This window comes from Podarcis melisellensis (assembly GCF_964234715.1).
Source record: "Podarcis melisellensis genome assembly, chromosome: 14".
Classification (NCBI taxonomy): domain Eukaryota; kingdom Metazoa; phylum Chordata; class Lepidosauria; order Squamata; family Lacertidae; genus Podarcis; species Podarcis melisellensis.
In genome coordinates, this window is record NC_138546.1 from 6,866,003 (window position 1) to 6,882,270 (window position 16,268).

The following is a 16,268-nucleotide window of genomic DNA, read 5'->3' on the forward strand; positions in this document are numbered from 1 at the left end:
GGACCTTCTAGCAGAGGCGTAGTGATCTGGGATGGCAAGGGGCTTGAAGACCCATTGCTCCTTCTGTTAGTAGGGTTCCAGCAGGATCTCTGCCTCCCTTGCCCTAGAGTTGCCCAGTCAGCATGGAAGGGGAGATTTCTGGCACTGAGAAGACGTCTTCTTACCCTTTGTGCTGATTGGAGACTATCGGGGTGAAAAGAGAAGAGTCATCTACTGAGGATGGGCTCCTAGGGTCACTCTGGAGAAGGTGAGTGGGAAGAACACTGAGGAGCTGTCACTGTCTATGTCCCAAAGCTAAGCATTTAGAAACACTGAAAGCACAAGGCTCTTTACTTTCAATAGACTGCTGTGCTACATTCTGTTACACACAATGGAACTTAAGTCAATCTGAAAAGAGAAACTGGAGCGCTCCAAACCATTTACTAGTTTCCCTCAGAGCGATTGCTTGGTCTTTGCCGCAAATTAATATATGTTTAGATGTGAAGGAATGACCACCGGGTGTGGAGCACACTTCCACCCACAGAGGAGCCACAGCTGTCTGAACATCATGCCCCCTATTTAACCTTTGCTCTCTGAGTAGTCTGCTGTGCCCTGTCTGTGACCTTTGTCTCTTTCGATTAAACATTGTTCAGGGGGAAGGTGACGTGATGGAAACAGGTGCCAAAATATATTTGTGCCACCCCACGATCTCGTGATTGGAAGATGTGTAAAGGGCACAGTCCAAAATGTACCTGACTGGTTTTGCATATTGTGCTAATAAAAAGAGCCTCCACAGAGCTAGCTGGCAGCTTGCTTATGCACAGCTCACCTGCATTACCAACTCCTGTCTCATGTCCTTCACTTCATAGATGCAGTGCTATGGTGGGCTGAGACCAGCACTTTGATGGGGATGCAAATGGCTTCTTCTGCAGTCATCAGATGGATGACTGGAGAGGGAACAAACCCTCCCTCCTCATATTTGAACAGATCATCTGAACCGCATTGGTGGACTTTGGTCTTTTGAATTTCAGTGGTGCCCTGTGCAAAATCCGGTGCCCCCAGCTGCCTCTCACCTTCTGTTCTGCTTAATTCGCCACATCATAGTTGCATCGCCCAGCATCTCCCAGGGTGGTGGAATTGGTCGCACTGCCCTAAATCAGCCTCTGTGAAGTTTCTGTAACAGTAAGAATGCAGGAATGTCTGATGGCCACACCTAGGCTGAGCTACACCCACTGCCAATGTGTGGAGTGAATGCGGGACTTGAGCTGGAAAGAAGTTCACTACCCTTTGACCTGGTTTCATAGAATCATAGTTGAAGGGACCCTGGGGACCATCTGGTCCAACTCCCTGAAATGCAGAACTATGGGGATTGAACCTGCAACCTTGGTATTATCAGCACCATGCTCTAACCAACTGAGCTATCCAGCAGGGCTGTTTTTTTTTTTTTTTTAAAAAAAAGAGATCTGAAGGACTTTAAAGCTTGCACACATTGCTTACGTGACGTTTTGGTTGGTCCTAATAAAGGCATCCCATGCGGGTGGCGCTGTGGTCTAAACCACAGAGCCTAGGACTTGCCGATCAGAAGGTCGGCGGTTCGAATCCCCATGACGGGGTGAGCTCCCGTTGCTTGGTCCCAGCTCCTGCCAACCTAGCAGTTCAAAAGCACGTCAAAGTGCAAGTAGATAAATAGGTACCACTCTGGCGGGAAGGTAAATGGCGTTTCCGTGCGCTGCTCTGGTTCGCCAGAAGCGGCTTGGTCATGCTGGCTACATGACCCGGAAGCTGCATGCCGGCTCCCTCGGCCAATAAAGTGAGATGAGCGCCGCAACCCCAGAGTCGGTCATGACTGGACCTAATGGTCAGGGGTCCCTTTACCTTTACTTTAATAAAGGCATTGCCCTAATATGGATTTCTGAATTTCTCTTACATGCCCACACCGCTACATTTCCTTTGTATATAAACTCTTCCATGTCAAACCAAGCCATATCCCCCCCCCCCCCCGAGCATAAGAAGAGTCTGAGTGATGGATCAGGCCAGCATCTGCCTTGTCTAGCATCCTGTTCTCACTGTGGCCAAACTGAAGCCTATGGGAATCCTGCAAGCAGGAGCTGAGCGCAAGAACACTCTCCCCACGTGGGATTCTGTACAAGTGGTATTCAGAAGAATTGCTTCCTCCACCTTTGGAAGGAGAGACCAGCCATTATGTCTTGTAACCATTAATAGCCTTCCTTGACAGCCATGATAGTTTGGACCTATGATGAACTATAGCTACCAGATCAAATCAGCCGTTTCTTCCCTCTCCAGTCTTGTCTCCTAGGGCCTCCTGTATTTCTCTCCACAGATTTTGTATTGCTTTCAAATAGCCTTTCTGGATGCCATTCTCTGTTTTGTAGAAAGGGAAGCAACAACAACAACAACAACACTTTTACCTCACCCATCTGGCTGGGCCTCCCCAGTCACTCTGGGCGGCTTCCAACAGCATATTAAAAACACAATAAAACACCAAACATTAAAAGCTTCCCTAAACAGGGCTGCCTTCAGGTGTCTTCTAAAAGTCAGATAGTTGCTTATTTCCTTGTCATCTGATGGGAGGGCGTTCCACAGGGCAGGCACCACTACCGAGAAGGCCCTCTGCCTAGTTTGCTTTAACCTTACTTCTCGCAGTGAGGGAACTGCCAGAAGGCCCTCAGAGCTGGACCTCAGTGTCTGGGCTGAGCGATGGGGGTGGAGTCGGTCCTTGCTGAGAGACCTTGATTGCAATTAACTGTATTCTGTATCAACATTTCCAGAGAGGAGGAATGGGTCTACCACAATTGGAAAGATACTATGATGCAGCCCATAGACTAAATGTCATTCGTATGATAGCGTAAAAGAGAAGATTCAGGTGCAATCGGAATTTGATGAATGCGTGCAACACAGGCCTCCCATTTAACAAAGCTATCTGAGAAATGATAGCAAACCCATTTGCAAAAGTAGAATTAAAGATCTGTCAATCCTGGATATCAAAATCAACACTGCCTATATCACCACTGGTTCCTTTTGCATTTCATTCCCCCTTTTACACAGATGATAGAAAATCGATGGATATGAAATGGAAAGAAAAAAGGCTCACGCAGATTCATTCGCTTTTATGAAAGTGATATCTCTCTTCCAGCAGGCCAAGCCATGGAAAGAACTGAGGGCTGAAATGTGAATTGGCTTTTAATCTATCAGGTGATACATTTTATCTCAATTCAACAGTTAAATCTCATGCAATTTGAGAAACTGAACACTCCCTCCAAAATATTGTTGATTTTATACAAAACACTCACTGACCTATCCAATGGACAACGCTTGGCTAATAAACAAAACTGGGAAAAGGACCCAGGTACAGGAATTGAAGCAGCAGATTGCAACAATCTATGGACAACCTTGCCCCACCCCCTCACAAAAAATCATCATAAACCTGCATTTAAGTTAATACATAGATGGCATCTAACACGTGTAAGACTCAGTTCGGCAGACATAGCATCTTCTGCAATGTGCTGGAGAGTGTGCAAGGTAATTGATACGACTTTCCATATGTGGTGGACATGTGAATTAGTGCAACCATTTTGGGGAAAGGGTATTTACAGAAATAAAGAAAATTACGAACTGGGACATGCAGTGCAATGCAATGCATGCCTAGGTTTTTAAACAATTTTTTAAAATACTCAAATTACGGCAACAAAGAACTTATCACCTTTCTTCTGGTAGTGGCATGATTAAAGGTAAAGGTACCCCTGACTGTTAGGTCCAGCTGCAGACGACTCTGGGGTTGCGGTGCTCATCTCGCTTTATTGGCCGAGGGAACCGGTGTTTGTCTGCAGACAGTTTTTCCGGGTCATGTGGCCAGCATGATTAAGCCGCTTCTGGCGAGCCAGAGCAGCACATGGAAACACCGTTTACCTTCCCACTGGAGCGGTACCTATTTATCTACTTGCACTTTGACGTGCTTTCGAACTGCTAGGTGGGCAGGAGCTGGGACTGAGAAACGGGAGCTCACCCCGTAGCAGGGATTTGAACCGCTGACCTTTTGATCGGCAAGCTCAGTGGTTAAACCGACTCAGTGGTTAAACCGCATGATTACTTATAGCAAAAACTGGAAAGGGCATGATGAGCTACACATCAAATATTGGAAACAGAGTTTGTGGACAATCTGAGAAACTAACTAAGAAAATACATGCCCTGAAGGATGAATCTGATACGGACAATTTTGTTGAAATATGGCATCCTTTTAGAAAATATCCAAATTTTCAAATAATCATAAATCACCAATTACGCATATAGATTTTATGGGGAAATCTGGTGCATTGGTCTTCTGTGGAGGTGGGAAACCAATTGTTTTGAAAATGTTTATGCTTAGAGTCTCCTCCTTGAAAATTAAGAAACCATTTAAATCCTAGAACTTGCCTTGCAGATGACACTCAAGTTAGATGCTGCTGCTTGGACCACTGCTGGTGTATTCCCACATTCTGATGTCCACTAGGAAGAATGTTTGCCCTATACAAAGGTCTTTGGAGAAGAACCAGGAAACAAGCGCTTGACATTTAAACAGCAGCCTGACAAAGGAGGCAAATGTCAAGGAAACTGAGTAAGTCAGGCAGAATCAAGGCTTCTGTAGGTGGAAGCACGGAAAGGTAGATTAAGGATGATGGGGCAATTTGAAGTCCCATCTGCACTATGCATGTGAAGCAGTATCACGCCACTTCAAAGAGTCGTGGCTTCCCCTCACCAAAGAATCTTGGGAACTGTAGTTTGTTAAGGGTGCCATACAGCATATATTCAACACAAAACCCGACAATTTGTTGTTGACAAAGGACAGCTGGACATATAAAGGGCCCCATTACCTTCAGTAGCTTAGGGCCTCATCAAACCTAAATCCAGCCCTGCCCTGGTGGGTGCATTTTTTTTTGCACACAGCGCTTAGCTAAAAAAACTGGGCTGCAAAATTCGGAGACATGTGAATTTCGAAGGCTGGCTGCGTTCTGGTCCTTCCATTGTTTTGCAGAGTGCGAACCAAGTGGATTCACCTTTGAGTGCAAGTCAAATCCGATTCCTCCCCCATTCCTACAAAAGCCAGTTTAATGAGAGACGTGGGCCACCTACCTGCTCGTGGTACTCTATCCCCATGCTCAGTGTATTGATGAGAATGGCGATCATAATTCCCCGGTTGAAATACTTGCTCTCCACTATCCTTTTCAGCTTGTTGCCAAACGCCTTCCAGAACCTGGCTATCCTATTCTTCTCCTTTGGCTCTTTCTTCTTCTTCCTCTTCTTATTCCTCTGCTGCTGGATCTGGTCCCTCTGGTCCCCGTGCTTCACATCCTGCGTGAACTCGTAGACGCCGGTGTTGTCGTCGCCCGACTCGTAGCTGTCCGACTCGCTGAACTCGAACTCGGGGTCCTGCAGGATGCTGGCGCAGTAGGGGCAGTTCTGCAGCTCACAGTTCAGCATGTTGGCCTGTGGGCTGGGCAGGGGGCACTGCACATTGAAGCCAGACAACCTGCTGGACGTCCGACAAAGACCTGCAAGGGAAGGAGGTGGATGAGATGAATGGGAACAGTTTGGGCCTTCCTACCTGGTGGCGCTGTGGGTTAAACCACAGAGCCTAGGGCTTGCCAATCAGAAGGCTGGCGGTTCGAATCCCTGTGATGGGGTGAGCTCCCGTTGCTTGATCCGTGCTCCTGCCAACCTAGCAGTTAAAAAGCATGTCAAAGTGCAAGTACATAAATAGGTACCGCTCCGGAGGGAAGGTAAACGGCGTTTCCGTGTGCTGCTCTGGTTTGCCAGAAGTGGCTTAGTCATGCTGGCCACATGACCCAGAAGCTGTACGTCGGCTCCCTCGGCCAATAAAGCGAGATGAGTGCCGCAACCCCAGAGTTGGTCACGACTGGACCTAACGGTCAGGGGTCCCTTTACCTTTACCTGGTTCTTAAGCGAGGCTTGAGGGTTTGCTTAGGGTAGGGTTGACATATTTCAAAAGGTGAAAAGTTGTTGAGCTTTTCTGCAAAGTTTTCGAGCTATTTTTAAGGAATTTCAGTAAGCTTTCAACACATGGGTTGCCATGTTTCTCTATTTCCCCAAACATTCAAGTGATTTCTGCCCAGACATTGCTTCCAACTGCCATATTCCAGCTATGTCCAGGAAATTCCGAATGTATGGCAACCCTAGCTGAGGGGTGCAATTTCATCAACAACCTACATGAGCAGCTGGGTGCTCTTAAACCTCTCGCCCATGGGAAGAACGTGTCCCCATTTTGACTTGTTACATAAAATTGGTTTAATTCACACTGACATGGGATTGCCTGTATGTATTGGTGAAAGAATTTAACTCAGTGATGGCCAAACTTGGTCCTCCAGCTGTTTTAGGACTACGACTCCCATCATCCCTAGCTAACAGGACCAGTGGTCAGGGATGATGGGAATTGTGGTCCTCAAACAGCTGGAGGGCTAAGTTTGGCCATCACTGGTATAACTGGATGATTCCATTGAAGCTAAATTAAGAGTAAAAAGGGCTATCTGAGCTGCCTTGATAATTGACTGATATTGTTCTCAGGAAGCTCTGACGGTAGAATGTAGCTGTTGTGGCAAATCGCCACGGGCAGACCATACGCTCCATGAAATGCACTTCAACACAATACATGGTTAATTTGAGAAATTTGCTCTTGTGGAATGTGGTGGTGGCCACTGGGTGAAATGGCTCTCAAGGGAGATTTCAAGACAACATTAATGGTGATGGAAAGGTCTATCAGACACCAACAGATTTTGTGCCTTGGTTGTGGGGCTCCTATTGGGCCATCCAGCTAACCATTGTCAGAAGCAGATGGAGCCTCTCCATCCCCATTGTTCAGCCCGGACACGGAGGTCCAGCTCCTAGGGCCTTCTGGGGGTTCCCTCACTGCAAGATGTGAGTGTACAGGGAACCAGGCAGAGGGCCTTCTTGGCTGTGGCACCCTCCCTGTGGAACACCCTCCCGTCAGATGTCAAGGAGATAAACAACTATCTTATAGAAGACATCTGAAGGCAACCCTGTTTAGGGAAGTTTTTAATGTTTGTTGTGTGTTTTTAATATTCTGTTGGGAGCCTCCCAGAGTGGCTGGGGAAACACAGCCAGATGGGCAGGGTGTAAATAATAAATAATAATTTATCATCATCATCATCATCATTATCCAGAGGGGCTTCTCCTACATTCTTGCATTCTCAGCAACCTTTGATTTCACAACTGGCCTTCTCTCTTTGCCCGCTGAACCTAAGCCGAGATACAAAACTCTTCCCCCCCCCTTACCATGTTCTCCAACCAAATGATGGAGCTTCCCAAAAGAATCCACGTTCATATGCACCGGGCTATTGACCACAGGAGTGGTGGCACCATTGCTCCCGCCATTTTTCTGCCCCACCGACGCCGGGGCGGCACCAGCCCTGCCAACGGGAGAAGGCAAGATGGTCGGGTAGTTCATGTTGCCGTGATTGGAGAGCTTGACCCCCGCCGTGACGCTGGAAGACTTGCATTTCATCGGGGGCCCTTCCACATGGCAGTCTGCATGGTAGATGCTATGGACGGACTCCGAATCTGGAGCCGCAGAGTTCCGGAGGTTGGGGGATGGCGGAGGAAGCATGAGTTGACTTCCGGGCTTCATGACCTTGAGCTCGAGGTCGCAGATCTCGGGGTTGGAGCGCGGCCCATGAGGGCTCCCATTGCTGATGTGATAGTGGTGATGGTGATGGTGGTGGATCAGGTGGTGAATGGAGGTGATGCGCTTCTTGCTCCGGCGGCCTTGGCCGTCGTCTCCGCCGTTGGGGTTGACCTTTTTCCTTCGCTTGCTCTGCCAGTTGTTGTAGAGGCGCAACGTCCTCCGCTTGACTTTCCTGAAAATGTGGCAGATGTATTTGAGGAGTTCCTCGTAGCAGCTCCCCGGCTCGGAGAAGCTGGCGATTGTGCTGTCGTTTGAGAGGTAGCGGGCTCGCTGCTCTTGCATCAGCTGATTCTCCCGCTGTTTTGTTTCAGAAAACTGTGTTGCTATCACAACCAGGCACAAGTTAATCATGAAGAAAGAACCAACCTGGAAGGGGACAGAGAAACAGAGCAGTTGCAATATCATTCTCCACCCCCATCATCCAGCCCAGACACTGAGGTCCAACACTGAGGGCCTTCTGGTGGTTCCCTCGCTGCGAGAAGTGAGCTTACAGGGAACCAGGCATAGGGCCTTCTCGGTAGTGGTGCCTGCCCTGTGGAACACCCTCCCACCACATGTCAAGGCAATAAACAACTATTTTACTTTTAAAAGACAACTGAAGGAGGCCCAGTTTAGGGACTTTTTAAATTTCTGATGCTGTATTGTTTTTAATATTCTGTTGGAAGCCGCCCAGAATCGCTGGGGAAACCCAGCCAGATGGGCGGGGTAAAAATAATAAATCATCATTATTATTATTATCATCGTCATCATCTGGGCCAAGCTGTACTAGCGTCGAAAGCCCTGAATTAAGTTAAAGAAAAGTAAAGGACCCCTGGACGGTTAAGTCCAGTCAAAGGTGACTATAGGGTTGCGGCGCTCATCTCACTTTCAGGCCAAGGGAGCTGGTGTTTGTCCACAGACAGCTTTCCAGATCATGTGGCCAGCATGGCTAAACCACTTCTGGTGCAACAGAACACCTTGATGGAAACCAAAGTGCATGGAAACGCTGTTTACCTTCCCGCCACAGCGGTACCTATTTATCTACTCCAGGGGTGTCCAAACTTTTTCAAAGAGGGCCAGATTTGATCAAGTGAAGGGCTGTGAGGGCCAACCAATGTTGTTGAGCTTTTTTTTTGATTTTACCTTTTTTTGAGGTTGAAACGGACTTTGGACATGCCTGATCTACTTGCATTGGCATGCTTTTGAACTTCTAGGTTGGCAGGAGCTGGGACAGAGCAACAGGAGCTCACTCCACCATGGGGATTCAAACCCCTGACCTTCTGATCAGCAAGCCCAAGAGGCTCAGTGGTTTAGACCACAGCGCCACCCATGTCCTGAATTACTTAGGTCCAGGGTACCTTAAGGAATGCACTGCCCATCCTAAGTTGGTCACATAGATCATCTGGGGGAAACACTCTTAATCCAGCAACATCTGGAGGGTCTCAGACCCCTTCATTGATGCCCACTGACCATGTCAGTTGGGTACTGGTGGGAGCTGGACTCCAACATCATTCGGAAGACATCAGGTTAGTCACCCTTGGGCCTATGGCTCAAGCGGAGAGCTAGCTCCTTGAAGCCTAGTGGTTCAATTCCACCTGACAGAGGGGATAGGTAGGTCCCCTTGTGTCTAGGATGCTTCTCAGCCCAAGGATTGCACATGGCAGAGAGTTAACTATCTACTGGCGAAGAGGACACTTACAGTCACTTCGGCAGTTCTGGTTATTTCTGCACAGCAGTCTAGCATCTAGGCAGATAGGTATGCATTCTATGGAACAGTTGCAGCAACAGTGGCCAACAGTCCCCTCCACCAGTTTATGTACCCCTTTGATGGGCTGCACACCGCAGCCAGAGACTGTGCCTGCATGGAAGCTGCCTCTGCTCTGCTCTTTTCAGTCCCCTCCTGGTTCTGGGAGGCAGTGGTGTAGGAGAGGGCGGGGAAGTGCTTGGCCCTTCACTTGCCCAATCTGCCTCTTCCTCCTCTTCTTCTGACCCATCCTGTGCGCTGAAGCACCCCCTGACTCCAATCTTGCCCCCGGGCTGGTATAGGTCCCCACAAATCACTGCCCCCCTCTCTCCCAAGCCAGAGGCTAGCCCCTCTTCGCTCGGTGCACACTTGTCATTGTCCTGCCTGTCCCTAACACCTAGCAGAAATGATGGATGGGTGGAATATATGCCGTAGCACCCAGATCTATGGGTTGTATCCAACTAAGAGCAAACACATTGAAAGAGCAAATACATTGAAAGCAATGGATTGAAATACAGTCGTACCTCGGAAGTCGAACGGAATCCATTCCGGAAGTTCGTTCGACTTCCGAAACGTTCGGAAATCAAACACGACTTCTGATTGGCTTCAGGAAGTTCCTGCAGCCAATCGGAAGCTGCGGAAGCCCTGTCAGACCTTTGGGTTCCAAAGACCGTTCGCAAACCGGAACACTCACTTCTGGGTTTGCGGCATTCGGGAGCCAAAACCTTCGACTTGCAAGGTGTTCGGGATCCAAGGTACGACTGTGCAGCTATTACTTTCAAAGGGTCTACTCTGGGTACAGCCCAATGACCACAAGATATGACAGTGCCCTCTCCCCATGCGTCCGAACCCATCCTCATACTTACTATTATAAGTAGTATAAAATATATAAAATTGTAAAAAGAGTGCGCATCCATGACATAATACATGATGTCAACCCATCCTTCCAGGGTTATAACCTGTAGGGGGGGGGGGGAAGAGATGAGAGGAAGAAAAGTCAAGAAAAATACATAAATTGCAATTGGGAATTGAATCTGCAAGTAGAGCCCCATACACACTCACAGCTAGGTTTTTACACACACACACACACACACACACACACACACACACACAGAACCTTTTTTTTGTTATTCATCTCCCCTTCACATTATCACACACTCCCTCATTCACACAGCAGCCTCCCATGGGGTCCATGATGGAAGAAAAAATAAAGAGGACTGGGTTAAGATGTTTGGAGATCCTCAGCACTTAAAAGATTTTGGTCTCCCCATATGTAATTCAGAATAAAAAACAGTACTAAACCCGTAAAATAAAATTTTGAGATTTTTTTTAAAAAAAACTTTTAAAAAGCTATAGATTTATTGCAACACAGGACAGGATCTAATTTCCTCGCATTATTCCGATTGACGTTTGTAAGACACCTCCCTGGTTTAGGTGGGGATAAGTAATCAAAAGAGAACAGAAAAATGGGTGTGGGTGGGTGGGTGGGGGGAGATAAGTTCTGGTTATCCAAGGTATTCTTCCGAGACAGAGTTCATTAATATTCTGTAACATCTCAGCAGCCGAACCCATGGCTTGAAAAGTCTCGTTGCAATATGATGAAGCCAGATTTCCTAAAGTCAGTATCGGCAGAGCTTTCAAATACCCTAGCTTATATTTACCTTCATTTCCACCCTCCTTTTGTGAACTAGATCCAGCCTAGCAAAGGACAAACTTTTCTGCAAATCCTTATGCTCTGCAATTTAATTGGGTGCCCTGCTCATCTCTCTACCAAGATAGCAAGTGCCCTAACAGATTATCCAGAGTTGGCATTGACTTTGCAAATAGGTACACATGGATTAATGTCAAACTTCGGCGATGGTCTACAGCTGAAGACGCCATGGAGAGTCTGCCAAGTTCTGCAGAAGCCTGCAGCCAAGGCTTTTTCCGTTGGATTATCATTGCAATAATGAGGATCCCATATTTAACCAACGGTCTGTCCTGTGGTTTCTTCAGGATTTGAGCTTGCTTGGTATTGACAGCAGAAAGAGACACATGAGAAGCTGGAAGCTACAGAAGAGCAAGGCATATGTCACAGGAGTCTGCCGGTCAGTAACCACGCAGTTCAAAAATGGAGTTAACTGTTTATTAGCAAAAACACAACCACCAAAGACTTGGTTGAGTGTCATTCTTATGAGCAGAGCAGCTCATTCCCAGTGGTCTTCCTCCATGAAAATCAGTTGCCAAGACTGAAAGTCCTCACATCCCTAGGGCATTCCCCAAGCAATCTGAGACTGTGCCTGCATGCAAACACCCTCTCCTCCGCCCTTTTCATGCCTCTTCTGGTTCTGGGAGACAAGCGAGGAGGGGAGCTTGTTTCAGCGGGAGGGGGAGACAGCTATGACTCTTCACCAACCTGACTCATCTCTGCTTCTAATCCTTTCTCCTCTCCTGCTTCAGCTTCTGCCTCTGATTCTGAACTTCTCTCTGCCACAGACTCTCCCCGCTCACTAAGCCCTGTTACTTCTTCAGCTTCTGACACTTCCTCCTCCCAGTCTTCCTGCCTTCTCTCTCTTACCATTCATCATCGTCCCACCACCTCTCCCCTGGCTCCGAGCACTTCTTCCCTTGGGGGTCGCCCAGCTGGCTCCTCCTTCCATTCCTCTGCATTCAACCAGTCCATGACAGCATATTCTAAAACTCTTAGCAGCGGGTTAAAAAGGTAAAGGGAACCCTGACCATTAGGTCCAGTCGTGGCCGACTCTGGGGTCATCTTGCTTTATAGGCCGAGGGAGCCGGTGTACAGCTTCCGGGTCATGTGGCCAGCATGACTAAGCCGCTTCTGGCAAAGCAGAGCAGCGCACGGAAACGGCGTTTACCTTCCCGCTGGAGTGGTACCTATTTATCTACTTGCACTTTGCCGTGCTTTCAAACTGCTAGGTTGGCAGGAGCAGGGACCGAGCAACGGGAGCTCACCCCGTCACGGGGATTCGAACCGCTGTCTTTCTGATCGGCAAGTTCTAGGCTCTGTGGTTTAAACCCACAGCGCCACCCGCGCAGCCTCTATTGACCTTTCTGTTCAATTCACATTGCAAATCCCAAAGGGAAGGTTTAAACCCAGCAACAGCAACATCCTAAAATCCAGGGGTTGGAGAACCATTTTCATCCCAAGGGCCACATCCCCTTTGGGGCAAGCTTCTGAGGGCCACATGCCAGGAGTGGGTGGAGCCAGAGACAAAAGTGGGTGGAGCAACAATTGCAATTTTTTTCCTTACTTCAGTAGACTAGTTATATATATATCCACAAACATACACCCTTCTCCATCCTTCATCCAGACAAGCAAGAGTTATTAGAGTTCAAGGACATGCTCTCTTACACATCAAATCTTCCTGAGAGGCCAGTCATCTTAAGGATTGTTCTGTCCTCTTTTTAAATGGGTTTTTAATGTCTCTATGTTGCAGTACACTGCCCTGATATTTTATGGGAGGGCAGTACATAAACGCTTCCGCACGGCATTTTAAAAATCTGATGAGTTTCTTAAAACACAGTTTGAGTTTATCACCTGCATTTATATCCAGGAAAATAGCACTAAGCCTCCATCTCAACATGCTGCAACGTGGAATGCTTAATAACTCCTAATCTCAATTGGTTTAATTCATTTAATTCATTGCTTTCAGGCCAAGGGAGCCGGTGTTTGTCCACAGACAGCTTTCCGGGTCATGTGGCCAGCAGGACTAAACCACTTCTGGTGCAATGGAACACCGTGACGGAAACCAGAGCGCATAGAAAAGCCATTTACCTTCCTGTCACAGCAGTACCTATTTATCTACTTGCACTGGTATGCTTTCGAACTGCTAGGTTGGCAGGAGCTGGGACAGAGCAGCGGAAGCTCACTCCGTTGCAGGGATTCAAACCGCCAACCTTCTGATCAGCAAGCCCAAGAGGCTTAGTGGTTCAGACCACAGCGCCACCCATGCTGCACTGCAGGGGGCACCACAGCAATGCTGTAGAATGAGCCACAAGAGGCAGGGCTGTTGAATTTTAGAGTTGCACAGGGAGTCACTGAAATTTGGGAGCCGAAAGTCAACCATCCCCGCCCCCCCCGAAACACAGCTCAGTGCTCTCCCGCACCTCAGTGGGTAATTTGGTTCTCACAAAGCCTCTAGGCAATGCACAGCCTCAAAGGAAAGGCTTGCAAGTGACTTTCTTCCTTCCACGCTGCTCGGGAAATGTGCTCTGGAGGTACCCGTTAAAAATGCATAATTGTCCTTGCCGCCGCTACGGTTAAATATTTGAACAAGGGGAAAGAGGCTTTAATTAAACGGTGAACTAACAGTGTACTTGTGTTTTCAATCTCCTATTAGTCGTGGAAAAGGCAAGCCGAGGACTTAATTAACACCGCGAGAAGCGAGCTGTGTTAGAACTTGTAAGGAAAAGAGAGAGAGACGCTTGTTAATGTGAGTTGTCCCCAGCCGGGGTGGGCTGTACGTGGCTTTTGTTTCCTGCATGGCAAAAGCACTGGGACTGATTAAAGGAATAGCAGCAGGTGGTGCCTCCCTTAAATCAGGGAAACTGAGGCCCAGGACCTGCAGCTGTGCAAGGAAGGCAGGAACCAGGACCTAGGACAGGCAGGCAGCGTCAGAAAGATCTGCTGCCCCAGCTAGGCGTTCACCAGTCACTGGGGCAGCTATGAAGACAGGGATGCAGGAGTACTCCTGACACCTCTCTGCACCCGTAACAAACTACAGCTCCCAGAATCCTTTGAGGGAAACCATAGCTGTTTAAAGTGGTATCATAGTGCTTTAAATGTGTTGTGTGGGTGCAGCCAGAAACCCCTACCTTATGGAGTGAGTATCCATTCTAAAACCAATCCCTGAAAACAGTGATTGTTAGTTAAACGACTCTGGGAATAGTAGCTTTGTAAGAGGAATAGGAAGGCCTAACAACTCTCAGCACCTTTAACAAACTGGGGGATTCTCTGGGGGAAGCCACAACTGTTTAAAGTGCAACCATAGTGCTTTAAATGTGCTGTGTGAATGTGGATCTCGACCAGCATTCTGTTCTCACAGTGGCCAACCGGGTACCTCTAGGAAGCCCAAAAAGGGACGCGGGTGACACTGTGGTCTCTACCACAGGGTGGGCACCACCACTGAGAAGGCCTTCTGCTCTAAATTGTAGGGTTGTACACGCACATTCTGATTTGGGAACCCATTTGGGGTCTGGATCAGTGCAGACCAGTTCTGACCCATCACAGAATCAAATGTGGATCGTTATCTGTACATTTCATGTTTCCGAAAATCCCATCTGCTTGCAGCACTTGCTGCACATCTGTTGCCATGCATGATGTCAGGTGTGGGATCTCAAAGGAACAATTGGGAGATTAAAGTACGCTCCCAATAGTTTGTTGGCTGGAATAAGGCGCAGACCCACCAGCCGATCACTTGATGGGCAGTGGGACTGCAGTTTGCTCAAGGAGTGGGAAGACATTTCCAGTTCCTCCTCCCAATGCTGCTCTTTGAAACTCTGAAAAGAGGTATCCAAGGAGCAGTGAGGGGCTGTTTGAAAGCCCTTTTGGAAACAGCCCTGCCCTACTCTGATTCATAGGTTTGAGGATCAGTGTATTGCTGTTAGGAAAAGAGCTTTCAAGCAGCTCCATGCTGCACTTTGACGTCCCAGCAATCAGGGCTTCAAAGTGCAGCAACACCCGACATCAGGTGATTGAAGGGTGGGTGGCCCCACCCACCCGTCAATTTGGGGTCACTAGGAGGGCAGAGATTAAGATCTGCTGCTTCCCATCGGAAAAGATTGTCCATCACCCCTCCATTACTGCGCTGCAAAAGTAAATTATTATTGGGGAAAACCTACAATGTGAAAATGGGCAAAGGGTTTTGAAATGGTCCCAGTTTCTGCAGAGTAACACCTCTACTCTTATCTTGATTACAATAATAATAAAAAGTGACCTCTTGGTTTTTAAATCAGGGAAGGAAACTGAATGATGGAGCATCGTAGCTCTGAGTCCTGGAAGACCTGCTCTCTGCCTTGCAGAACTTTTTCCACCTGGCTTCGGGGGGCCGGACGCTGACTGACTCCAGCTACAAAAACTGAGGCTGATGAACGGACTCCAGCTGGGGTGTCGTTCAGGGTTTCTTTTGTTTTTTGTGTTGCAGAGAGGGGTTGTTGAGGTCGATTTTTTGCATCTTTATTTTAGATCTTGTTATGATTTGTGTGGAAATTGTTCAGTCTAGTTGTGTATTTTTAAATGTTTCATTTATTGTTTATGGCTACTTTTGTTATGTTGTCGTTTTGTATTTTGTTCATGTTGTGAAAATAATGTTCCATCATGCATCGTATTAGGGGAAATTGCTTTGCAAACTTGTGTACATTAGGCAAAAATGTGTATCTTAGGAAAACTCAGCATTAAAATCCTGATTCATTTTCACGAGGGCTTCTTATTAAAACACCAACTGCAAACTGAGGTGGAGATGTTGAGAACTGAACTTGATATCAGGAAGTTGAGAAACCAGAACCGCGAGCTTCATCTGTCCATCTCTCCTGGGAGGAGCTTGACTTAGAAATAAAAGGTTCTATGATTTCACATGGTTTCATTGTCAAGGCACTGCAAGTCCACCCTTTGCCAGCGGCTGAGCAATTAAACCGCTTCCAAACTTCCCTGCAGAATTCCTCTGCCATTCAGCACCCGTATTAATGCAACACGCAGTTGCTTCAATCCACAGAGATAAAACTGACTAGCGGCACCGACTTTAATTTTGCTTTGAGAAAGCAATTTCGGGCGAGGTTATGCAGCAAACCGGAAATTGGCTGCTGGAGGGGGAGAGAGACGCCAAACAGATTCAATTAAGATGATTGGCAAGC

General features: G+C 47.6%; 1 protein-coding gene across 3 annotated transcripts in view; it reads right to left on the reverse strand.

Annotated features, from left to right (window-relative positions):
• CACNA1H (calcium voltage-gated channel subunit alpha1 H) overlaps positions 1 to 16,268 on the reverse strand; it is a 389,727-nt gene that overhangs the window by 123,645 nt on the left and 249,814 nt on the right. For all 3 annotated transcript variants that reach the window (XM_081889028.1, XM_081889027.1, XM_081889026.1), the window contains exons 8-10: positions 10,283 to 10,375; positions 7,285 to 8,059; positions 5,107 to 5,525 (exon numbers count right to left, since the gene is read on the reverse strand). In XM_081889028.1, coding sequence (XP_081745154.1) covers positions 5,107 to 5,525; positions 7,285 to 8,059; positions 10,283 to 10,375 — 1,287 coding nt within the window. The remainder of the gene's footprint in view (positions 1 to 5,106; positions 5,526 to 7,284; positions 8,060 to 10,282; positions 10,376 to 16,268) is intronic.